We start from the raw sequence: 26,796 nt of genomic DNA, 5'->3' as shown, positions 1-26,796 counted from the left end.
GTAACAACAGTAGCAGTATCTCTCTCTGTCTCTCTCTACCCTTCTTACAAGTAACAACAGTAGCAGTATCTCTCTCTGTCTCTCTCTACCCTTCTTACAAGTAACAACAGTAGCAGTATCTCTCTCTGTCTCTCTCGATCCTTCTTACAAGTAACAACAGTAGCAGTATCTCTCTCTGTCTCTCTCTACCCTTCTTACAAGTAACAACAGTAGCAGTATCTCTCTCTGTCTCTCTCTATCCTTCTTACAAGTAACAACAGTAGCAGTATCTCTCTCTGTCTCTCCCTATCCTTCTTACAAGTAACAACAGTAGCAGTATCTCTCTCTGTCTCTCTCTACCCTTCTTACCCGTATATATTAGGTCATGAACGTTTTTTTTTAATTTTTTTTTTTTTAACTTTGCTACCTGATCATTTATTTGGTTAGTGTGTCGTGTTATGTTGGCTTGCCTTATAAGTTAGTTGATCTTCTGTGTGTGTGTGCGTGTGCGTGTGCGTGTATATATATGTGTGTGTGTGTGTTCTGATAATGTATGGTTGTATATCTGTATATCCCATGACCTCCCTTCTTTGTCTCTGTTACTTCAGTATGGGTATATATGTTGTATTTTTATAGCTCAATAAATACATCATGGACTCCAAAAAATATATGATAGTGCAGATTCCGATTTGGGCAAAGGACTACTTTCCTCCCGACCTTTGACCTCGCGCCGAACAATGTGACACATTTGTATGAAGTTCTAAAATCGCATTGCACGGCTCAGAAAACCATATCAGTTGCACGCAAAAATGAATCTCAGAACTGATCTGATGTATGAGATGCAATAAGCAAAAGTTTCTTTCATTATGAAAGCAATGCAGGTCGAAAAAAACGAACATTCAACTTACAAGATAACCAGATGCTAGCGAACCAAAACAAAAACACGAGTACCCTCCCCTTGCATCGTTAGCAGACGACTTTTGAGAATCTGTCGGTAGTGTGTTTTGCCGGTGTGCGCCTTCAGCTATCAAACATCGGCTGTTTCACGTGTTTTGCGAGCAAGTCTACTCTTTTGCCTGGCTCTGCAGTAAGTCCACATATTTTTCCGTAATCCAGTCATATTCCTTCAAAATGCAATCAATCGGCGGTGACAGACGTGTCGGTCGCGTTTTCCTCTCACCCATACCAGTTTAAGTTCATCCATGCAAACACACTCGCAAAACAGTTTATCACGTAGATACATTTCAAATAGGGAGCAAATGGTTAAATCTAAACCTACATATTTGTTCCCTAAGATTTGCTTCTCTGTCAATAAGCCTAATTACACACGTTCGAGAAAAACAACGTGGAATCAATTCTGAATCGAGTAAGCCAAATGGGTCCCAAACCCGTTTCGCCCGTTCTGCCGACCTGAAACGCAAAACAAAAGAATTGTGCGCTTCAACTAAATTAATTTCTATTCGACTTCATCACTTTCTTGCAACTTATGAACCTTTACTTAAAGCTTTTAAATGGTCTGAAAGTAGTGTTACCGCGTACTTATCGATGCACTCATTCGTTTTATTTTTTCAGCGACGGTCACTTAGTTTAAGGTTGCAAAAGGGCTAAGTCTCGCTGGCAACAGTTTTACCCTGCACAGATCGCAACAGTGCCGCTAGTAGTCTACACTTTGTGTTTGATGGTAGAATGGGATATACAGATTACAACACTCGTGGTTTTTTATATGGCTTGTATTTCAGTCAAGACCCAGCGGGAATATCAATCGAGAGACACTCGCCAGAGGCTCGTGTCTCCCGATGATATTCATCCGCTGGGTCTTGACTGAAATACAAGCCATATAAAAAACCACTCGTGTTGTAACCTATACATATCACATGTCGATAAAAAATGATCTTATTCTTATATTACTATTATTGCGTGTGTCTGCGTTTCATCATAAAAAGTTTGTTCCTATGTATTCCCATTTCGATTATAACCATTTTGCTTAGATCAGGACTAGCTGTAAGAAAGGTCCTACGGACCTAATGCTATCTTTCCTGTAATAAAGTTCAATGTTTCAGTTCAATGTTTCAATGTTACAAGTAACAACAGTAGCAGTATCTCTCTCTGTCTCTCCCTATCCTTCTTACAAGTAACAACAGTAGCAGTATCTCTCTCTCTGTCTCTCCCTATCCTTCTTACAAGTAACAACAGTAGCAGTATCTCTCTCTACCCTTCTTACAAGTAACAACAGTAGCAGTATCTCTCTCTGTCTGTCTCTATCCTTCTTACAAGTAACAACAGTAGCAGTATCTCTCTCTGTCTCTCTGTATCCTTCTTACAAGTAACAACAGTAGCAGTATCTCTCTCTGTCTCTCCCTATCCTTCTTACAAGTAACAACAGTAGCAGTATCTCTCTCTCTATCCTTCTTACAAGTAACCATGGTAGCAGTATCTCTCTCTGTCTCTCCCTATCCTTCTTACAAGTGACAACAGTAGCAGTATCTCTCTCTCTATCCTTCTTACAAGTAACCGTAGTAGCAGTATCTCTCTCTGTCTCTCTCTATTCTTCTTACAAGTAACCGTAGTAGCAGTATCTCTCTCTGTCTCTCTCTATCCTTCTTACAAGTAACCATAGTAGCAGTATCTCTCTCTGTCTTTATCCTTCTTACAAGTAACAACAGTAGCAGTATCTCTCTCTCAGGCATGAAAATTCTCCGTATTTTCCGTATTTTCCGTATTTTAAAAAAAATAAACCGTATTTTTTTTTTCCCCCGTATTTTTCCTTTTTTTAAATTTTTTTTAATTTTTTTTTTTTTTTTTTTTTTTCCTAGTCATAGTTATAGTAAAATAGTTTTGGGGCCATGTTTGAATCCAATTTTAAGGCTCAGATAGCCCCAGATTGCACCAAATTGCACCCTTGAACAAAAAAATTTCCGGGGGAACATGCCCCCGGACCCCCCTAGAAGTCTTGGCGCTTCGTAGCGCCTTCGAATTTTGTTTTCAGTATTTATTTATTTTTTTCAGTTTTCATGCCTGCTCTCTGTCTCTCTCCATCCTTCTTACAAGTGACAACAGTAGCAGTATCTCTCTCTGTCTCTCTCTATCTTTCTTACAAGTAACAACAGTAGCAGTATCTCTCTCTGTCTCTCTCTATCCTTCTTACAAGTAACCGTAGTAGCAGTATCTCTCTCTGTCTCTCTCTATTCTTCTTACAAGTAACCGTAGTAGCAGTATCTCTCTCTGTCTCTCTCTATCCTTCTTACAAGTAACCATAGTAGCAGTATCTCTCTCTGTCTCTCTCTATCCTTCTTACAAGTAACCATAGTAGCAGTATCTCTCTCTGTCTCTCTCTATTCTTCTTACAAGTAACCGTAGTAGCAGTATCTCTCTCTTTCCTTCTTACAAGTAACCATAGTAGCAGTATCTCTCTCTGTCTCTCTCTATCCTTCTTACAAGTAACCATAGTAGCAGTCACATCTCTCTCTGTCTCTCTCTATCTTTCCAGTGAAAGATAATGATGTTGATCAAGATACTCACGAGAGGTCACCAATTGAGTCATCCTTCTTACAAGTAAACATAGCCGCAGTATCTCTCTCTGTCACTCTCTGTCACTCTCTCTCTCTGTCACTCTCTCTCTCTCTCTCTCTCTCTCTCTCTCTCTCTCTCTCTCAGCAGGACGGAAAATTTAGAGCTCTCGATCCAACGTTGAGAAACGCTCAATATTCCTTCACAATGCCAGCTGTCGGACTCCCAACAGCTCTGGAAGGTACCCTGGAGGCCCTGCTAAAGGAAAATGCCGTGTGTTCATGGAAAATCTGCGCTGAAGGCACGAAAACGACAGTCGTCCTGCGACTTGTATCAGGCTCAGACTCGGACCGGCCAGCCATGACTCAATATTTTCGCCACAAACCACCAAGCCAGCTTCAGCGCGACAGTAAAAGAAAGAGAAAGATAATTGGAACGAACCAAAGGCAAGTCAGAATTGTTCTTCAATGTCAAATCTTCCGATTGCGTCGAGGCCACACATAACACAACAACAACCCTTAAAATGTGACGTTGACACACAACTCAATATAGCAATGACATCTTTGCATGTGTTGCACGCACAGCTGACAAGCCAACCGAGCGTGGTAACACTAGTCATGGTGAAGCTGGAGCTGTGTTATTGTCGCCACGGACCGCTGAACCACGTGATGTTTTTGTTTTGACCACCCAGTCACAGAGAGGATGCACAGACACACAGGACAGATCAGAGCAAAGGGCGCTGGACTTTGGTTTTTGTCTGCCATCCATCAAGAAGTATGTGTCGGAACTGAGGGACCGATCAGCTGTTCGTTCTGTTAAAAACGTACACAGAAACAATTCATTCCGACGGGTGGTCAGAGACAACACAGGCGACAGACAGTCACTGCTCTGTGAAACAGATGATTTTGTGTTGATCAAGGACTGCAGCAGCGACGATCTCACAGGCACATACTGGATGATAAAGCAAGCGACCCGCCACATGCTACCAGAAGAGCAGGGGTACCTTGACAACCTTCGCCATGGGTCACCAGTCGACAGAGGAAAATTCAAAGATAATCTAAGGACAGTGCTACACGAAGTGTCTGTGCTACGAAACGTGACACGTTTCTATCTTGGTTAACAGTCTCGTTGTTCGGTTCGCGTGTGATTCGGGACTCTTGTTCTCATCCAGACATTTGAGAGAACGATGACATTTGTATTACACAAGGAGAACAATACAAGATCAAAACTGACGCGGAAAATACCATGTCGGGTAAACATCTGTACAATGTAAAACGCCTGTTGATTTCGAAATTGTCTCCCTCGCCCAAAACCTCAGTCCCCATCGCAATGAACCTTCAAGTTTGAGCGATTACATTTTCTGAGTTCTGAGTTCTGAGTTTTCTGAGTTCTCTCTCTCTCTCTCTCTCTCTCTCTCTCTCTCTCTCTCTCTCTCTCTCTCTCTCTCTCTCTCTCTCTCTCTCTCTCTCTTTCTCTCGCGCTCTCTCTCTCTCTCGCTTCACTTCCATCATCCTTTAAGCACTTAAAGTCTTTAAAAAGTTTTAAAAAATGTGTCAAAAAACACTTAATGTCTGAGTAGTTTAACGCGTTTTGATTTACCACACTTATTATTACGCCAAAGATATGCTGTGCATTGTATATTCTGAACATTTTTTTTGCTACTATGTATTGCTACATATTCGATTGCTACCAGCTTGTACTTATAATTACTTGCATAGTATGCATTTGATTTTATGAATAACCACATATGTATGCTCTTCATGCCTCATCTTCATCATCATCATCATCATCATCGTCATCTTTATCATCACGTGCTGAAGTTTTCTGACCTCCTTTTGTTGGTAAACTTTTTAACTTTTTAATTTTTAATTTTTAAATTTTATCATTGTGTGTCTGTGCGTCCCAAGGACAGATTGTAAGAAAAGGCGTAGCCTTAAATCTTAATCCTTGTTAAATAAAGTTCAATTCATATCAATTCTCTCTCTCTGTCTCTCTCTGTCTCTCTCCCTCTCGCGCTCTCTCTCTCTCTCTCTCTCTCTCTCTCTCTCTCTCTCTCTCTCTCTCTCTCTCTCTCCCTCTCTCTCAAGTAAAAATAAATACTGTTGATGAAGATACTCACGAGAGGACACCAAAATCGTCCTTCTTGCAAGTGCCACCATGGTAGCAGTAGTCACCGGAGCATTCATTAGGTTCAGGGAACTGGAGAGCTCGGCACCCTTCCATAGCCTGGATGAAAACTTCCACACCAACAAAGCTTGTGCCGTTAGCATTCACCATGGCTGGTTGCCCTGTGATGTTCATGTAGTTGTAGCAGCCACCTTCAAACACTTCCTGTGCACAGGTGTCGATAGGTACCTCCTCTATTTCTACTCCCAGCTTAGATTCAAACTGCAACAATTAGACAAAGTTGTAGATTGGGTGTGGGTTGTATTGAAGCTGTCAACTTTTTGTCTGTCTGTCTGCCTCCCAACTCTCCCTCTCTTTTTCTCTGTCTCTCTCCTTCTCTCTCCCTCTCCCCCCTTCTCTCTCCCTCTCCCCTTCTCTCTCTCTCTCTCTCTCTCTCTCTCTCTCTCTCTCTCTCTCTCTCTCTCTCTCTCTCTCTTCCCCTTTCACCATTCTCTCCTCTCTCCCCACTCGCTCTCCCCCTCTTAAACCTTTTACTTTTTTGAGTCACTTGAGAAAATGTGACTCTATGTAATCGGTCAGTGTTAGTCTGTCCGGCCGGCCGTCCGGCCGGCCGGCCGTAGACACCACCTTAACGTTGGACTTTTCTCGGAAACTATCAAAGCGATCGGGCTCATATTTTGTTTAGTCGTGACCTCCAATGACCTCTACACTTTAACGATGGTTTCGTTGACCTTTGACCTTTTTCAAGGTCACAGGTCAGCGTCAAAGGAAAAATTAGACATTTTATATCTTTGACAAAGTTCATCGGATGTGATTGAAACTTTGTAGGATTATTCTTTACATCAAAGTATTTACATCTGTAGCCTTTTACGAACGTTATCAGAAAAACAAGGGAGATAACTAGCCTTTTCTGTTCGGCAACACACAACTTAACGTTGGGCTTTTCTCGGAAACTATAAAAGTGACCGGGCTCAAATTTTATGTGAACGTGACTCATTGTGTTGTGAATAGCAATTTCTTCCTGTCCATCTGATGCCTCATATAATAATATTCAGAACTGCGAAAGTGACTCGATCGAGCGTTTGCTCTTCTTGTTTATTTTATCATTGTGTGTTTGTGCGTCCCAAGGACAGATTGTAAGAAAAGGCAAAGCCTTAAATCTTAATCCTTTTAAAAATAAAGTTCAAATCAAATCAAATCAAATATCTCTCTCTCTCTCTCTGTTCTCTCTCTCCCTCTCCCCCCCTCTCTCTCTCTCTCTCTCTCTCTCTCTCTCTCTCTCTCTCTCTCTCTCTCTCTCTCTCTCTCTCTCTCTCCCTCTCACATCTGCCTTGTTGAGCATCACGAGGCTCTCTGTCTGTGACGGGGGGTAGTATTGGGAGCCGTGAGTCTCTCTCTCTCTCTCTCTCTCTCTCTCTCTCTCTCTCTCTCTCTCTCTCTCTCTCTCTCCCCTTTCTCTCTCTCTGTCCCTTTCTCTCTCTCTCTCTCTCCCCTTTCTCTCTCCCCCTCTCTCTCTCTCACCTCTGCCTTGTTGAGCACCACGAGGCTGTTAGTCTGTGACGGGGGGTAGTAGGGGGAGCCGTGAGCGGAGTAGCGGACGTCAGTGAAGCCCCCCTCCACGTCCTGCACACTGATGATCTCCACGTTGGCCGGGTCGGTGTCGAGCTTCTCGGCCAGCAGCACGTGCAGCTCCTCGTACTGACTCCTGGCAGTGCTGCCCGCGCTAGGCGAGCTCGGCACCTTAATGAACTGCTCAGCGCTCGTGTCTGGGTGAAAAGAAAGAAAGGTAAGTTGTTGGAACGTTTGTTATTGACAAAACAATACGTTACATTCACAGGTATTTCGACCCACTTTAAGTGCACAGACACACAAACATTAATTAAACAAAAAAAGGTTTAGCTCGCAAAAGAGAAATATACATTTATGCAAATGTAACCAAGTGCACGAAGCACAACAATCTTTCTTTCTTTATTTGGTGTTTTACATCGTTTTCAACCACGAAGGTTATATCGCGACGGGGGAAGGGGAGAGATGGGATAGAGCCACTTGTCAATTGTTTCTTGTTCACAAAAGCACTAATCAAAAATTTGCTCCAGGGGCTTGCAACGTAGTTCAATATATTACCTTACTGGGAGAATGCAAGTTTCCAGTACAAAGGACTTAACATTTCTTACATACTGCTTGACTAAAATCTTTACAAACATTGACTATATTCTATACAAGAAACATTTAACAAGGGTAAAAGGAGAAACAGAATCCGTTAGTCGCCTCTTACGACATGCTGTGGAGCATCGGGTAAATTCTTTCTCGTCCCAACCAATATGGGACTCCCCCTAACCCGCGGGGAGTAAGCACAACAATCAGCTTTGGGGGCAAAGGTCAGTCACTCAGGATTGAGAATGTTAGAGCTCCTTTCTTAGCCCTATAACAACTGCCATCGGTACTCTGGAGCATACGAGGAGACAGCAGCAGCCGGGCCCCATCACAAACAGAACTCTACAACTCATAGATGTCTAGTGGGCAAGGTTGAAGAAACGTCAAGCTACTTGCGCTCTTCGCCGGCAGACAACTTGGAGAGCCTGCTGTGAAGGGTGATGCGATAGTCTCCCTGTCAAGACAGAAAGAAAGACAGAAAGAAACAAAGACAGACAGACAGACACAAAGACTGAGACAGGAAGACAGACAGAAAGAAAAAAGGGAAAGAAAAATACATCAATTTCTTTTAAACTTCATTTTTTTTCTCTTTTCAGTTTAAAGACTTGGAAGTCAGCCCTGACCTTTGAGGCGAACGGCTCCGGAGTTCCTGACAGCCTCCTCAGTGAGGTCATGGATAACCACCGAGACGGTGGATGTGACAGTGCTGTCAAACTGCTTGTCGTAGACAGTGACGGTGAAGCGGTAAGGGTTGGTCGCCGTGTTGCTGGGTACCCCTTTCTGCATGGTCACCATTCCCGTGTCCGAGTCCACCCTGTGTACACATATCAAAGCTTCATGTTTACTTTCAATTTTCTTTGTTGTTGTTGGTAATTCAAACAGTTTATGCTGGGCACACATGTGTGAATGCGAATGTATGTGCACATATTAAGCAAGCCAGCATAGAAATGCATGAACAGCCACAAACACAAACCCTTCTCTCTAGTTATTATTCTCTCTCTCTTACTCGTTGTGTGATAAATGCTAGAACAGCCACAAATACAAACATACCATTCTCTCTTTATCTTTCTCTTTCACTCTGTGTGTGATAAATTCATGCGTTTATACGAGGAAGGGCTGAAAAGGAACTTACGTGAAGTATTTCTCCATCCAGGCAGGACCGGCAAAGGTGAAGGTCTTGTCGGGCAGATCCCAGTCGTCCTGATCCTCCACATACACACGGCCGATCGCCAGCGGTCCGAATGATCCTGGTCAAAACATAACAGTTGTATTACACGATTCTTCAAAACATACCTCAACATTCCTGGTCAAAACAAAACAGTTGTATTACACGAGTCTTTCAAACATACCTCAACATTCCCGGTTAAAACATACAGTTTTATTACATGAGTCTTCCAAACATACCTCAACATTCCTGGTCAAAACATACAGTTGTATTACACGAGTCTTTCAAAACATACCTCAATATTCCTGGTGAAAACATAAAGTTTTATTACACGAGTCTTCCAAACATACCTCAACATTCCTGGTGAAAACATACAGTTTTATTACACGAGTCTTCCAAACATACCTCAACATTCCTGGTTAAAACAATACAGTTTTATTACACGAGTCTTCCAAACATACCTCAATATTCCTGGTTAAAACATACAGCTACAGTTGTATTACACGAGTCTTTCAAAACATACCTCAACATTCCTGGTCAAAACATATAGAGAATACTACATGGCTTGCTGTGTCGTACCAGATTTACACGAGTTGTTTTTTTAAATAGTGAACTGCGAGCGAAAGCGAGCTGTTCACTATTTGAAAAAGCAACGAGTGTAAATCTGGTACGACACAGCAAGCCATGTAGTATTCTGTTTATCCTACATTATATACTTCTGTGCCAGATCTAACTAAAAGTCACCGACAGCGCTATTGCCTTTGGATCAACCCGCTTTAGAACTTCAAACCACTTTACTCAATTTGACATTCATTCCTCCGCCATGACACACACTCTCAAACTAGGACAAAGTAGTTCGCCTTTGTTAACACTGTTAAGTTTAATATTGAACATTGATTAAATAAATTCGAACAACGAAATGATGGTCACTTCAAAATATACCAGATAAAAAGAAAAGCAGTGGCCACAGGATAAAAGAAATCAAAAGGAACAACAACAGCAAAGCATATCCTTCCGCGATAGGATGACAGTCAAGTCGGAGCCAGGCGAGTCGACAGCTTTCAGATGGTCACTTCTCGGTTTGGTGACTGGACAAATATTGGTTGATGTTGATGGTACCAACGTGCACAGGCCTTGCAAACAGTGTTGTTAGCGTTTGCTGGGATGTGATTGTGGCAGTGGCAGTGGAGACGGCTGGAGTTGAAGTGGCCGTGCGAATCCAATGTGTCGTCTGCCGACACTGGCGACAGCTCCGAGACCGGTGCAGTGCCGTTTAGCATCAGACTGAAGCCACGGTGTTCCTCTTGGGAAATGCTGCTTAACGTTGTTGTGCCCAGATAGCTGCATTATTTTGGTCGGAGGAACATTATTCTCGGAAAGTTTCTGCACTAGGAACTGGCGTGCAGAGTGGTTGGTGTAGATCTACCTCGGGTTGATGATCCCAGCTTTTCTTCACATGTCGCCCTGGCTTTGGTTGTGGATTGTCTTTCGCAAAATTGGAGATATTCTCTGCCATTACTGTCTTCATGCAAGGACACGTCTCCTCACTGCATGTGCCTGTGAGGTGTCACGCTGCGCAGACCAAAGTTGACTGTGTTTTGCCACCACAGAGTATTCAGGATTACTTCTGGATCTGCGACTCCGAGCTGTTTTGTCTGCCACAGCTTGTCAACATCTTCATCTTTCAGCGGTTGAGCCCTGTTAGGTAAGTTGCCACAACCTTCCTGTTTAACAATCTTCTGCTTTGTCTTCACGACTTCTCTCAGTTACAAGTGCAAATTCGGGGCCGTCTATAACGGGTGCACAGTACTTTTTAGACTTCAACTGTCGATGGATGCTGCTGAGAAGGCCCCTCAGCGTGGGGATGGTTCATACTCTTTGCCATCCGCTTTTTTCAAACTCATGAAAAGAGAGCAGAGAATTTTGCATAATTTTTGTGGTTGGATGGTGCTAATGTTTCTTTTGTCCCCGTGTTTCGCCATAAACGTCGATAGGCGACGTATATCGTAAACCGTTTTTCGGAGAGTGTTCTTGTTCTTGTTTGTCTGAACGAATGAGTCTATTGGAGAAAAATCATAAATCATGGATGACTCGCTTTTTTCTTCATCGACTTCGTCATTCGCGTCATCGCCAAACATGTCTTCGAACAGCTCATCACTCAAAAATTCTTTCAGTGTTGACAAATCGGTTTCGTGGCAGTTGCCATTTTGTTGCAAAAGTAGTTCTTCATGAATATGTAATTACTAATTTACATAGCATGACCTTCCGGTTGACCTCATTTACATGATATACACACGTGTGATTTGAACGATTTTTATCTCACGGGTATCTCTCTCACGTATGTAGGATAAACATAGTTGTTTTACACGAGTCTTTCAAAACATAACTCAATATTCCTGGTCAAAACAAAACAGTTGTATTACACGAGTCTTTCAAAACATACCTCAATATTCCTGGTCAAAACATACAGTTGTATTACACGAGTCTTTCAAAACATACCTCAATATTCCTGGTCAAAACATACAGTTGTATTACACGATTCTTCAAAACATACCTCAATATTCCTGGTCAAAACATACAGTTGTATTACACGAGTCTTTCAAAACATACCTCAATATTCCTGGTCAAAACATACAGTTGTATTACACGATTCTTCAAAACATACCTCAACATTCCTGGTTAAAACATAACAACATTACAATAGCCTTCAAAACATGCCTGGGCAAAAGTAGGAAATGAACCCCTTTCCTCACTAGTTCGTGTGAATAAGAAAAACAGACAAATACACAAAAGTTTGATTTAACTTGTTGGTGTCAAACGTTTCACACAAAGGGATAAGCTCCACTGTACATACTACAACGAACATATACTGCATACAGAACACACATGCTGTTACACGACACTTTAAATTGCCACAAGTTCTCAAATGCCGTATAGTTGTGTTCTTTTATTCTACGTCGCCCGTCTTCACAGCAGCAGAAAACAACTCGTCAAATTGAGTTCGAGGATTTATTCAGCATTCAATACATACAACTGCACATCGTAGCAGAACTCAAATAGAAGCTTTTTTACATACAAATCGCGCTGGCATATATAGTAAATACTCAATCTCGAGAATATTCCAGACCGAACATGAAACAACTACATTATACGAGCCGTGCATGGACTAAACTAGCGACATTCTCTGTGACGTACATCAAAAGGACCGACGCACTTAATCCGAACGAACGCCACGAACTCACACTAAGAACAGCATGGTAAACAACTTGTTTTGACAGGACTAGAAAGTTCACCTGCATTCTCGTCCAAGCATAAATATTGTGTTTACAAAATATAATATCGGTACTTTCCCACAAAGTAAAAATAAGTCAACTACATGCAACACACAAAACTGAACCAAAGCTCAGCAACGGTAGCGTTTCCTAACACATGCATACAAAGACACTGACACACACTGCACAAACGCATACACATGCATACACAGAGGGCCCCAAAGGGGGGGTATCATCACGATCACGGGAAGGGAAATTTTAGCTTTCACGATCACAGTTACCTTGATTTTTGTTTTCACGATCACGAACATCAGAGGCAAATCACGGTCACGGCAAAAGTTGCATGTACAGAAAGCATGTGTCAAAGTAAACACAACCATACAGTAATTCGCTCCTCTGGATCTATTGTTTATTCAACACAAAGTGAGAACTGTTGCGCTTTTTTATTATCATTTTTTTAATTCTCTTTCATACACACATAGAAATACATAGGTGGTGTGAGGAGAAGACTACGTCGTAACAAGCACTGCCCCCCACTCCCCTCTATGATTGTGACAAACGTGCGTTCGATTAGGCCTAAATCTGACAATCTCAACCTCGAAGAACTTCAGGTCTACGCTAATTACATGACAGAATTTAGAGATGCATGTCTGTTGTGTATATCAGAAACTTGGTTTTGTGATAAGGTCAGTGACGATAGTGTGTCCATCGATGGTTTTGGTGTACCGTTTAGAACTGACAGGGATGCCGTGATCAGTGGTAAACAGAGGGGTGGGGGTGTTTGTCTCTACGTCAATGAACGTTGGTGCAGTAGCAGCAATGTGACAGTGAGAAAACAACTGAACACACCCGAACTTGACCTGCTATCTGTGTCACTGCGCCCTAGATACCTGCCACGCGAGTTTGGACAGATATTCGTCACGGTTATTTATACACCGCCGCAGTCCGACCCTGCACGTGCCGCTTCACAGATCGCTGACGTAGTGCGCGAACTCCAGATGATCTCCCCTGATGCACCGAACTTTATTGCCGGCGACTTCAACAGTTGTGACCTTTGCACTTGTTTGCCCTCATTTCACCAATATGTCACAGTCCCTACACGCAAAGAAAAAACTATTGATCTGTTGTATGGAAATGTACCTGATGCTTTCAAATCATTTGCACTGCCCCCCATTGGTAAATCTGATCATGATTCTGTCCATCTTGTCCCATCATACACACCCAAAATCAAATCTGGAAATGTTGTGAAGAAAACCGTGAAAGTGTGGTCTGAGGATAGCATTGAACAGCTGCGTGGATGTTATGAATGTACTGACTGGGATATGTTTTTAGAGTCTAGTGACAGTGTGAATGAAGCAGCAGATGTGATTACTGACTACATTACTTTCTGTGAAGATACAGTTATCCCAACCAAAACTGTCAAAATTTTCCCCAACAACAAGCCCTGGATAACGAAGTCGTTGAAGGCCACGCTCAATGAGAAGAAAATCGCCTTTCAATCTGGTGATAAAGACGAGCGTAGGCGTGTGCAGGCAAAACTTAGGAAAGAAATTTCAGAAGCAAAAAAAGCGTACAAAGAAAAGGTCGAAGAGCAGTTTCAGCACGGGAATATCGCTGATGCGTGGAAAGGGTTGAAAACTCTGTCAGGTCAAACAAAACAGAAACCCAGTTGTACTCTCCCTTTAGAAGACCAACAAAACATGGCACAGGACCTGAATACGTTTTACTGCCGATTCGAACGCGACGATGTAGGGAGTGTTTTAGATGACACCATTCTAAACTTAAAAGAGAAAATTTCTGACGACGACGACTTCGAGGTCGAGGGTGATGTGGTGCAGTCTGTTTTTCAGAAACTTAAGGTGCGTAAGGCTGTTGGTCCTGATGGTCTTGGGGGCAGGACCTTGAAGTGGTGTGCAGCACAGTTGTCTGTAGTTTTCAGTCAGCTTTTCAATTGGTCACTCAGGGACTGTATTGTTCCTGATGTGTGGAAAAAGTCAACCATCTGTCCCGTTCCTAAAAACAGTAGACCCAAACAGCTCAATGACTATCGTCCAGTTGCCCTCACTTCGGTAGTAATGAAATGTTTTGAACGCATCCTTCTGCCTCGTCTTCTCAACTGCACACAACCTTTCATGGACCCTTTTCAGTTTGCCTACAAGAAAAACAGAGGTACAGATGACGCCACACTCACACTCCTGCAACAAGCATATAGTCACTTAGAAAAACCTGGTTCCTTCGTCCGTATTCTATTTATAGACTTTTCATCTGCTTTCAACACAATACAACCTCACCTGCTTGTTCAAAAACTGCTTTCTTACAACGTCACTCCCAGACTCGTCCTTTGGATCACACAGTTTCTAGTGAACAGAACCCAGTCCGTCCGTTTCCATAGCGCACTTTCATCCATAGTTAGTACTTCTACTGGAGCCCCTCAGGGCACAGTATTGTCTCCAGTTCTGTTCACATTATACACTAACGATTGTCAAGGCACTGTTACGACCCCTCTTGTGAAATATTCTGACGATTCTGCCCTTGAAGACCTGTCTGACTCTGATTCTGTTTATTTTTCTGAAGTTCAAAATTTCAGCTCCTGGTGTAAAGATAACTATTTAGCCCTAAATGTAACAAAAACAAAAGAGCTAGTTATTGACTTTCGCAAAAACCCAGCTACAGTTTCAGATTTGTACATAGATGGTGTGAAAGTTGAGCGAGTGACTGAATACAAATATCTCGGAACAGTCATTGACAACAAACTAAATTTCTCCTCAAACACTAAAGCTATCCACAAGAAGTGTCAGTCAAGAATCTACTGCTTACAAAAGCTCAGAAGTCTGAACATCAACAGCCGCATCCTCCAAACATTCTATACTTCATTCATTGAATCCATTCTCACTTTCTCTTTCATCTGCTGGTATGGAGGTCTGTGTGTGAAGAGTAAGAATGTGCTTGGGCGGGTGGTGAACACATGTGGTAAGATTGTGGGGGTGAGACAGGAAGGATTGACTGTGCTGTATGAACGACGTGTGGTGCGAAAGGCCCGTTGCATCATCCAGGATAGTAGTCATGTGCTCGCTCACCACTTTGAGGTCCTGCCCTCAGGACGTCGCCTCCGCACTCCCAGATTCCGCACGCTCAGAACTAAGAACAGTTTTATTCCAAAGTCAATTGGCTTTTTAAATACCTAAGTTAATTAAAACTAGTATGTGTGCCGGTGAACATATGCACTGATTTCTGTGATGAATGAGTGTGATAACCCTCGAATGACTAGTCCTGTGATAAATATTGTTCAATGACATATCTAGTCCTGTGATAATGATAGTTTTTAGCGTTAAACTTTTAACCTATTTGGAATCATGTTACTATTCCTGTTAGTGTACATATGCGTGCGCGAGTGTAGTATGCTTCGTATGGTATTTTTATCTGTTGTCTTATTATTTGTTTTGTCTTTTAATGTGCACCACACTGAAATTTCTCTGTATGAGATAATAAAGTATTCGTATTCGTATTCGTATTCGTATCATGATTTGTAATCAGTAACAAGAATGTTGTTTTCATTGTTCTCTCTCTCTCAGGCTCTCTCTCTCTCTCTCTCTCTCTCTCTCTCTCTCTCTCTCTCTCTCTCTCTCTCTCTCTCTCTCTCTCTCTCTCTCTCTCTCTCTCTCTCTCAGCCTGAGCCTGCGAAGCAGGCGAGCCAACTAGGGGGGTCCGGGGGCATGCACCCCCGGATTTTTTTCAAAAAACGGTTAGGATCTGTGCAATCTGGTGCATTCTGGGCATCATTTTCATGGCTGTAATAATGTTGTGTTCTTGTTAAAAATCCCATTTTAGCCTCCCCCCACCACCATTCAACACACCTCCAAACTGGTGAAAACAACACCACTGTGCGCTGGCTTCATTGAGACCGGCGCCCGGTCGCGTTGCGCGATATTCACACAGATCGTTTTTGCGGAAATGTTTCAACTTCACCGGAATAAATTTGACTTTACCGGATTTTGAAAACGGCTTTATCGGATTTCCGGCAATTACCGGAAAAGTAGCATGCCTGACAAAATCCCCAACGAACATGACTTTGATCGTCTTTGACATGAGGATCAAGTGACCCAAACTGGCACGTCTCCCCGCCATTGTTTCTGAATTTAACCCATTGTTGATATTAAAGTTTACAGGTGCTAAAATAAATCCAAGCTTAATGCAAAGAAGCGACAAGTAGAATCTATGCCAAGCGTGTCCACGTTGCTGGGATGAAAAACACATTTATAGTTTCGGTTTTGGCTACACGCACACTCGATCTCGAGCCAGTCAAGGTCACACTGAGCGAGTGACAGCCGGACGTGGCAATGTCGACAATGTCAATGATCTCACTCAAACTCAAAGATCTTGAACAAATTTCAAGATCTTAGCCTACATTCAGAACAGTCATAGAGCAACATAGATCAACATACCTTGATATTTCGTCTTCGGAAAGACCGACCCGTAACCTGACCTTTCCACCAAGGAAGGCATTCTCGCCGCCTGCTTTGGTCTGGCTTGAATCCACAAAATATAACAGAAGTTCGATGACAGTACCGCTGCACGCCATTTTTGATCTTCGAATTCGAATTTGACTGAATGCACTCAAAACTTTTGCACGAAGCCCTTCCATTGGATGAAGTTTGGCAGACTTTTGCAATTTGCCCTCAGGATTGGAAGTGTGTGATGAGTGAAGCAACATGAGACGTCATCCATACTCGAAGTCCCACAACAGTTTCTTAGTGGAATATTATTATTTAGTCAGTTCCAAATACAAATAAGGAGAGAACGGGGACAGATAGGAAGGGACATGGGGTGGGTACATGGCAAGGCAGTTTGGGGTTGTGGGTGTTCATCGGTGATAACATTTGGGCTCATTTCTTCACGACACTTCTCATAAAGGCACGCAAGTCATGAATGCACAAAACTTCACATCTGGTGTACTTCTCTCCTAAACTATTTTGAACACAAAACCATGGTCGGTTTACTATTAATCTACGTTTCTATTTTCTGACACAATCTGTAGAGATGTGCTCGGTTTCACAGACAGGAAGCAACTGATGGTATTTGCGGGAAGAATAGCCCGCGTGAACCCTTTTTCGACTGTACAAAAACTGATGTGCCAATTCGTTCTCGTGCGTGTTTCACGCCCGATCAACAATCGTGACATGAATTCAACTCACTGCGTGCGTCCCGTTCAAACGGAGCTGAGGGGCAGTTTTCCAACAAAAATCAACTGCTATCCGCTTTACAAACACATTCACACATTCATCCAACGAGTACGTGGAACTAAAGCGTCAATCACAATACATAGTAGAAAAAGTGAGTCAAGAGTCAATGAATGATAGTCGGTCCAGTAAGAGTCTCAAACAAAGGAAAATATCTTTCTCACACGCATGACAACCCAGTGAACAAAACACCCTTACACAGGTACAAAAAACCAATACCAATTAATATCGTCATAATTTAAGAACGCACACACGGCAACAACAATTCTGTCTTGTTTCGTCATCACACAAAATTGGCAATAATAGCCCAACCATAGGCGCATGACATGAAGTAGCATGCCTTGATCAGGGGCATGCACAGATTGGATCTCTTTTTTTGTGTGATTGGTTCTCTTAAAGGGAAGCAATCGCTGTCAAAATCATATTTCTGAATGTGTTGTTGCTTCCTTTCAATCGGGATTGGCTCCTTGACGAATAGAGGATCATAGAGTGATACAGCTGTGAAAAATGTACGTTGAAAATAAAATGCTTTGCAATAATGCCCATCACGATCACGAAAACAAATGACGATCACGATCACGAGACTTGATTTTTTTGTCATCACGGATCACGGGCAAAGTCCCATCACGATCACAGAAATGGAAATTTCGGCAATCACGGTCACAGAAAGGTCAAAAAACGCCAATCACGATCACGGTTTTAAACCCTTTGGGGCCCTCTACACATGTACGCACACACACAAACACACCCTCACCCCCCTCCCCACCCCCCACCCCAACACACAGATGCCCCAAAGAGGTTTTATTTTCCACCTTCCTCGATCACTCCCCCCTTACCTTTGTAGTTGTAGACGAAGATGTCCTGCGTGCCGGGGGCCATGTCGTTGTCGTTGATGTCGGCGATGGTGACGGTGAGGGTGTTGGTTCCGGTCTGAGCCTCCCCGCTGCCAGAGCCCCGCATGTCCGACATGATGATGGGGATGTAGTAGTACTTCTGCTGCTCGCGGTTGAAGCGGGAGCTGGTGGAGATGGTGGCTGTGCCGTTCCCTCCGTCTGAGGCTGAACAAAAACGACAACAAATGATCAACTGAATGAGCCTGCACTTCACTGTCAAAGTTAGAACCGTTGGAGATAGTGGCTGTGCCATCCCCTCAGACGGCGCCCAAAGAAGAATGATTAAACAAATCACGCACGCACGCACGCACGCACGAAACACACACACACACACATACACACACACACACACACACATACACACACATACACACACACACACACCCAACACACACACACACACACACACACACACACACACACACACACACACACAAACACACACACACCCAACACACACACACACACACACACACACACAACACACAACACACACACACACACACACACCCAACACACACACACACACACACACACACCAAGGCTCCACACTCACCTGGATTAAATCTAAACTGGAAGGTGTCTTCACAGGTGGGCTTGACGTCACAGGGACAGGTACCCCCCGGACAGGTCGTGAGCGAGAAGCCAAAGGGGGGACCGAAAGGGGGAGCGTCTGGGTCCTTGGCCAAGATCTCCTGAACGATCCTGTTGACGTTGTCTTCCTCCTCTAGCACGTGGGGGTGGTAGTCCTGCCTGAAGGTGGGGTAGTTGTCGTTCACGCCCACGATCACCACCAGGGTGGCTGTGCCAGTGAGTGGCGGGTTTCCTGCAACAAAACAGACATTACAGAATCAAAAAACAAGAAAGGTAAGTTGTTAGAACGTTGTTATCGACAAAAATACATTACAGAGTTAGTGGCTTAGGTTCCTTAGTATAACCTTGTCGCCAAAATGTACCTGTCATAACAGACCACCTGCCATGGAGGACACTGTTTGCTCGACATCTGCCATCCAATATGAATAGTTTTTAATGTAGGATGTAAACACACACAAAAATCAAGTAGTCTCAATATTCTTTATCACTCTGTTGAATGTGTAATGGGATCTAAACAATGCTGAGTTATACATGTATCAAGTTGAATTATTGTATGTTTGAATGAGTAATCTCTATCTCTTTAGCTCACAACTTTCCGGTCCCCTCCCCTTGCCCTTTGTGTGAGGAGGTTCATCGCAAAACACAATCAAAAGTTGGTGCACAATGTATTCACATTCGTTTGTAAAATGATTCTCTACCTGTTCCCTTGAAGTAATAATGATACAATCTCAAGACCCATCTCCTTTATCCTTGTTTGCTTATTCTCACAACCACTCCTGTGGTGTGTACACAAGTTGCCGTCCTCTTCACAGCTACAAGGCATCTGTCACGACCACTCCTGTGGTGTGTACACAAGTTGCCGTCCTCTTCACAGCTACAAGGCATCTGTCACAACCACTCCTGTGGTGTGTACACAAGTTGCCGTCCTCTTCACAGCTACAAGGCATCTGTCACGACCACTCCTGTGGTGTGTACACAAGTTGCCGTCCTCTTCACAGCTACAAGGCATCTGTCACAACCACTCCTGTGGTGTGTACACAAGTTGCCGTCCTCTTCACAGCTACAAGGCATCTGTCACGACCCTGACGCACGAGAGAAATGGAGTGCCATCCCAACACGCTGCTCTAGTGGAAGCCCCCTGTTACCACCTTCACAAATCTAAGAAAGTCAGGTCTTATAAAGGAAAGAGTCTTAAAATGGGGGTAAATGTACAGAAAAGTTCTGAAAACAGGGTCTTAAAAACAAAGGGAGTTTTAAATTGGGGGGTCTGAAAAGGGGTGTTCCGCTGCACCCACCTTTGTCTATGGCCTGGATGATGATCTGATGGCGCGCATCAGTCTCTCTGTCCAGCGGTGTCTGCCCGGTCTTCACTTGGCCTGACGTCGGGTCGATGAAAAACTGGTGCATAGGGTCCGACTCTCGGCGGATGGAGAACCTGACATAATCATGGACACTCTGTTAAAGCTCTGGCATCTGATGCTGACAAAAAAGAACCTACCTGAGATTCTTGTTTAAAATTTGATTGTTAAAGGAAGCAGTGAATAACGTACACTGACAAGACTGGGTTCTAAATTAAAACCAGACCAATGATGAATAGGTTAACTACTGTGCACTTTAAAAAAATAGTGTTTGTTCTATCTGTTTAAAATGTCGTCTAAAGTTTTTACTTTTTCTGGGATCCTGACTGACTCTGAGATTACGATTCGCCTGAAACTGGCAGTTTATATTCAGCACTATTTGCAGACGTACACAAATCAAATATGATTATCCAACTCACACCCCTCCATTGCACGCATGAGTACTCACTCAAACTGCCGGTTGATGCCCACTGTACTCACTCAAACTGCTGGTTGATGCCCACTGTACTCACTCAAACTGCTGGTTGATGCCAACTGTACTCACTCAAACTGCTGGTTGATGCCCGAGTCGAGGTCCGAGGCAGAGAAGGTGTAGAGGAGCTTGCCGCGCGGCGCATCCTCCGACACGTTGGTTGTGGCTGTGGAGGGCGTGATCTGTGGCGTGTTGTCGTTGAAGTCCACCACCTCGATCTCCACGTAGCACACGTCTTCCTGTCCATCTTTGTCCGAGGCCGTCACCGTCAGGTTGAATCGCCGCTGCTGGTCGTTCTCATAGTCCACAGGCTGGGGGAGGCAAAGGTCAACACCATCAAGTCACGAGACACCCCAATTAAATAAAAATTTAAAAAAAGTTTTGAAAAAACCCCGTTCAACTAACATTGTAATCCCTAATGCTGCCTGCGTTGTTCTCATACACCACCAGAAAGTGAACTCTGGTCTTTTAACCTGATTCACCCACAGGCTCTAAAGCCCTCGATCTAATCCACCCTCTTTTGGATTTTTCTTCTCCACCTCACAAGTGTGTATAAAGTGAGGTGTGTACTCACAGTGTAGACCCTGATGCTGCCCTCAGTGTCCCCCCCCCCCCCAATTACATTAAAAGAAGTGTGTATAAAGTGAGGTGTGTACTCACAGTGTAGACCCTGATGCTGCCCTCATTGTCCCCCCCCCCCCCCCCAATTACATTAAACGAAGTGTGTATAAAGTGAGGTGTGTACTCACAGTGTAGACCCTGACGCTGCCCTCATTGTCCCCCCCCCCAATTACATTAAAAGAAGTGTGTATAAAGTGAGGTGTGTACTCACAGTGTAGACCCTGACGCTGCCCTCATTGTCCCCCCCCCCCAATTACATTAAAAGAAGTGTGTATAACGTGAGGTGTGTACTCACAGTGTACACCCTGATGCTGCCCTCATTGTCCCCCCCCCCCCCCAATTACATTAAAAGAAGTGTGTATAACGTGAGGTGTGTACTCACAGTGTAGACCCTGATGCTGCCCTCATTGTCCCCCCCCCCCCAATTACATTAAAAGAAGTGTGTATAACGTGAGGTGTGTACTCACAGTGTACACCCTGATGCTGCCCTCATTGTCCCCCCCCCAATTACATTAAAAGAAGTGTGTATAAAGTGAGGTGTGTACTCACAGTGAAGACCCTGATGCTGCCCTCATTGTCCCCCCCCCCCCCAATTACATTAAAAGAAGTGTGTATAAAGTGAGGTGTGTACTGACAGTGTAGACCCTGACGCTGCCCTCATTGTCCCCCCCCCCAATTACATTAAAAGAAGTGTGTATAAAGTGAGGTGTGTACTCACAGTGTACACCCTGATGCTGCCCTCATTGTCCCCCCCCCCAATTACATTAAAAGAAGTGTGTATAAAGTGAGGTGTGTACTCACAGTGTACACCCTGACGCTGCCCTCAGTGTCCCCCCCCCCCCCCAATTACATTAAAAGAAGTGTGTATAAAGTGAGGTGTGTACTCACAGTGTAGACCCTGATGCTGCCCTCATTGTCCCCCCCCCCCCCAATTACATTAAAAGAAGTGTGTATAAAGTGAGGTGTGTACTCACAGTGTAGACCCTGATGCTGCCCTCATTGTCCCCCCCCCCAATTACATTAAAAGAAGTGTGTATAAAGTGAGGTGTGTACTCACAGTGTAGACCCTGATGCTGCCCTCATTGTCCCCCCCCCCCAATTACATTAAAAGAAGTGTGTATAAAGTGAGGTGTGTACTCACAGTGTAGACCCTGATGCTGCCCTCATTGTCCCCCCCCCCCAATTACATTAAAAGAAGTGTGTATAAAGTGAGGTGTGTACTCACAGTGTAGACCCTGACGCTGCCCTCGTTGTCCCCCCCCCCCCCAATTACATTAAAAGAAGTGTGTATAAAGTGAGGTGTGTACTCCCAGTGTACACCCTGATGCTGCCCTCATTGTCCCCCCCCCCCCCAATTACATTAAAAGAAGTGTGTATAAAGTGAGGTGTGTACTGACAGTGTAGACCCTGATGCTGCCCTCATTGTCCCCCCCCCCCAATTACATTAAAAGAAGTGTGTATAAAGTGAGGTGTGTACTCACAGTGTAGATCCTGATGCTGCCCTCATTGTCCCCCCCCCCCAATTACATTAAAAGAAGTGTGTATAAAGTGGGGTGTGTACTCACAGTGTAGACCCTGATGCTGCCCTCATTGTCCCCCCCCCCCAATTACATTAAAAGAAGTGTGTATAAAGTGAGGTGTGTACTCACAGTGTAGACCCTGACGCTGCCCTCATTGTCCCCCCCCCCAATTACATTAAAAGAAGTGTGTATAAAGTGAGGTGTGTACTCACAGTGTAGACCCTGATGCTGCCCTCATTGTCCCCCCCCCCAATTACATTAAAAGAAGTGTGTATAAAGTGAGGTGTGTACTCACAGTGTAGATCCTGATGCTGCCCTCATTGTCCCCCCCCCCCAATTACATTAAAAGAAGTGTGTAAAAAGTGAGGTGTGTACTGACAGTGTAGACCCTGATGCTGCCCTCATTGTCCCCCCCCCCCCAATTACATTAAAAGAAGTGTGTATAAAGTGAGGTGTGTACTCACAGTGTAGACCCTGATGCTGCCCTCATTGTCCCCCCCCCCAATTACATTAAAAGAAGTGTGTATAAAGTGAGGTGTGTACTCACAGTGTAGACCCTGATGCTGCCCTCATTGTCCCCCCCCCCCCAATTACATTAAACGAAGTGTGTATAAAGTGAGGTGTGTACTCACAGTGTAGACCCTGACGCTGCCCTCATTGTCCCCCCCCCCCAATTACATTAAAAGAAGTGTGTATAACGTGAGGTGTGTACTCACAGTGTACACCCTGATGCTGCCCTCATTGTCCCCCTCCCCAATTACATTAAAAGAAGTGTGTATAACGTGAGGTGTGTACTCACAGTGTAGACCCTGATGCTGCCCTCATTGTCCCCCCCCCCCCAATTACATTAAAAGAAGTGTGTATAACGTGAGGTGTGTACTCACAGTGTACACCCTGATGCTGCCCTCATTGTCCCCCCCCCAATTACATTAAAAGAAGTGTGTATAAAGTGAGGTGTGTACTCACAGTGTAGACCCTGATGCTGCCCTCATTGTCCCCCACCCCCCCCAATTACATTAAAAGAAGTGTGTATAAAGTGAGGTGTGTACTGACAGTGTAGACCCTGACGCTGCCCTCATTGTCCCCCCCCCCAATTACATTAAAAGAAGTGTGTATAAAGTGAGGTGTGTACTCACAGTGTACACCCTGATGCTGCCCTCATTGTCCCCCCCCCCCCAATTACATTAAAAGAAGTGTGTATAAAGTGAGGTGTGCACTCACAGTGTACACCCTGACGCTGCCCTCAGTGTCCCCCCCCCCCAATTACATTAAAAGAAGTGTGTATAAAGTGAGGTGTGTACTCACAGTGTAGACCCTGATGCTGCCCTCATTGTCCCCCCCCCCCAATTACATTAAAAGAAGTGTGTATAAAGTGAGGTGTGTACTCACAGTGTAGACCCTGACGCTGCCCTCGTTGTCCCCCCCCCCCCAATTACATTAAAAGAAGTGTGTATAAAGTGAGGTGTGTACTCCCAGTGTACACCCTGATGCTGCCCTCATTGTCCCCCCCCCCCCAATTACATTAAAAGAAGTGTGTATAAAGTGAGGTGTGTCCTGACAGTGTAGACCCTGATGCTGCCCTCATTGTCCCCCCCCCCCCCAATTACATTAAAAGAAGTGTGTATAAAGTGAGGTGTGTACTCACAGTGTAGATCCTGATGCTGCCCTCATTGTCCCCCCCCCCCCCCAATTACATTAAAAGAAGTGTGTATAAAGTGGGGTGTGTACTCACAGTGTAGACCCTGATGCTGCCCTCATTGTCCCCCCCCCCAATTACATTAAAAGAAGTGTGTATAAAGTGAGGTGTGTACTCACAGTGTAGACCCTGACGCTGCCCTCATTGTCCCCCCCCCCCCAATTACATTAAAAGAAGTGTGTATAAAGTGAGGTGTGTACTCACAGTGTAGACCCTGATGCTGCCCTCATTGTCCCCCCCCCCCAATTACATTAAAAGAAGTGTGTATAAAGTGAGGTGTGTACTCACAGTGTAGATCCTGATGCTGCCCTCATTGTCCCCCCCCCCCCAATTACATTAAAAGAAGTGTGTAAAAAGTGAGGTGTGTACTGACAGTGTAGACCCTGATGCTGCCCTCATTGTCCCCCCCCCCCCCCCAATTACATTAAAAGAAGTGTGTATAAAGTGAGGTGTGTACTCACAGTGTAGACCCTGATGCCGCCCTCATTGTCCCCCCCCCCCAATTACATTAAAAGAAGTGTGTATAAAGTGAGGTGTGTACGCACAGTGTAGACCCTGATGCTGCCCTCGTTGTCCCCCCCCCCCCAATTACATTAAAAGAAGTGTGTATAAAGTGAGGTGTGTACTCACAGTGTAGACCCTGATGCTGCCCTCATTGTCCCCCCCCCCAATTACATTAAAAGAAGTGTGTATAAAGTGGGGTGTGTACTCACAGTGTAGACCCTGATGCTGCCCTCATTGTCCCCCCCCCCAATTACATTAAAAGAAGTGTGTATAAAGTAAGGTGTGTACTGACAGTGTAGACCCTGATGCTGCCCTCGTTGTCCCCCCCCCCCCCCCAATTACATTAAAAGAAGTGTGTATAAAGTAAGGTGTGTCCGGACAGTGTAGACCCTGATGCTGTCCTCGTTGTCCCCCCCCCCCCCCCCCCCCCCATTACATTAAAAGAAGTGTGTATAAAGTGAGGTGTGTACTCACAGTGTAGATCCTGATGCTGCCCTCATTGTCCCCCCCCCCCCATTACATTAAAAGAAGTGTGTATAAAGTGAGGTGTGTACTGACAGTGTAGACCCTGATGCTGCCCTCATTGTCCCCCCCCCCCAATTACATTAAAAGAAGTGTGTATAAAGTGAGGTGTGTACTCACAGTGTAGATCCTGATGCTGCCCTCATTGTCCCCCCCCCCCAATTACATTAAAAGAAGTGTGTATAAAGTGAGGTGTGTACTCACAGTGTAGACCCTGATGCTGCCCTCATTGTCCCCCCCCCAACTACATTAAAAGAAGTGTGTATAAAGTGAGGTGTGTACTCACAGTGTAGACCCTGATGCTGCCCTCGTTGTCCCCCCCCCCCCCCCAATTACATTAAAAGAAGTGTGTATAAAGTGAGGTGTGTACTCACAGTGTACACCCTGATGCTGCCCTCATTGTCCCCCCCCCCAATTACATTAAAAGAAGTGTGTATAAAGTGAGGTGTGTACTCACAGTGTACACCCTGATGCTGCCCTCATTGTCCCCCCCCCCCAATTACATTAAAAGAAGTGTGTATAAAGTGAGGTGTGTACTCACAGTGTACACCCTGATGCTGCCCTCCTTGTCCCCCCCCCCCCCAATTACATTAAAAGAAGTGTGTATAAAGTGAGGTGTGTACTCACAGTGTACACCCTGATGCTGCCCTCATTGTCCCCCCCCCCCAATTACATTAAAAGAAGTGTGTATAAAGTGAGGTGTGTACTCACGGTGTAGACCCTGATGCTGCCCTCATTGTCCCCCCCCCCAATTACATTAAAAGAAGTGTGTATAAAGTGAGGTGTGTACTCACAGTGTAGACCCTGACACTGCCCTCATTGTCCCCCCACCCCCAATTACATTAAAAGAAGTGTGTATAAAGTAAGGTGTGTACTGACAGTGTAGACCCTGATGCTGCCCTCGTTGTCCCCCCCCCCCCAATTACATTAAAAGAAGTGTGTATAAAGTAAGGTGTGTACTGACAGTGTAGACCCTGATGCTGCCCTCATTGTCCCCCCCCCCCCCCCATTACATTCAAATAAGTGTGTATAAAGTGAGGTGTGTACACACAGTGTAGATCCTGATGCTGCCCTCATTGTCCCCCCCCCCCCCCAATTACAAAGAAGTGTGTATAAAGTGAGGTGTGTACTCACAGTGTAGATCCTGATGCTGCCCTCATTGTCCCCCCCCCCCA

At 44.5% G+C, this 26,796-nt stretch overlaps 1 protein-coding gene across 1 annotated transcript in view; it reads right to left on the bottom strand.

Moving 5' to 3' along the window:
* Positions 1-26,796, bottom strand: part of LOC138959401 (neural-cadherin-like) — a gene marked incomplete at its 3' end in the record, with an annotated part of 74,299 nt that overhangs the window by 13,501 nt on the left and 34,002 nt on the right. Inside the window, 8 exon segments of the mRNA XM_070330870.1 lie at positions 5,606-5,874; positions 7,135-7,379; positions 8,391-8,581; positions 8,900-9,014; positions 18,278-18,499; positions 18,891-19,160; positions 20,224-20,363; positions 20,831-21,069. Of these exon segments, the coding sequence (XP_070186971.1) occupies positions 5,606-5,874; positions 7,135-7,379; positions 8,391-8,581; positions 8,900-9,014; positions 18,278-18,499; positions 18,891-19,160; positions 20,224-20,363; positions 20,831-21,069 (1,691 nt within the window).

The sequence above is a fragment of the Littorina saxatilis genome, linkage group LG1 (genome assembly GCF_037325665.1).
Source record: "Littorina saxatilis isolate snail1 linkage group LG1, US_GU_Lsax_2.0, whole genome shotgun sequence".
Lineage (NCBI taxonomy): Eukaryota > Metazoa > Mollusca > Gastropoda > Littorinimorpha > Littorinidae > Littorina > Littorina saxatilis.
This window is presented reverse-complemented; position numbering and strand designations above follow the sequence as displayed.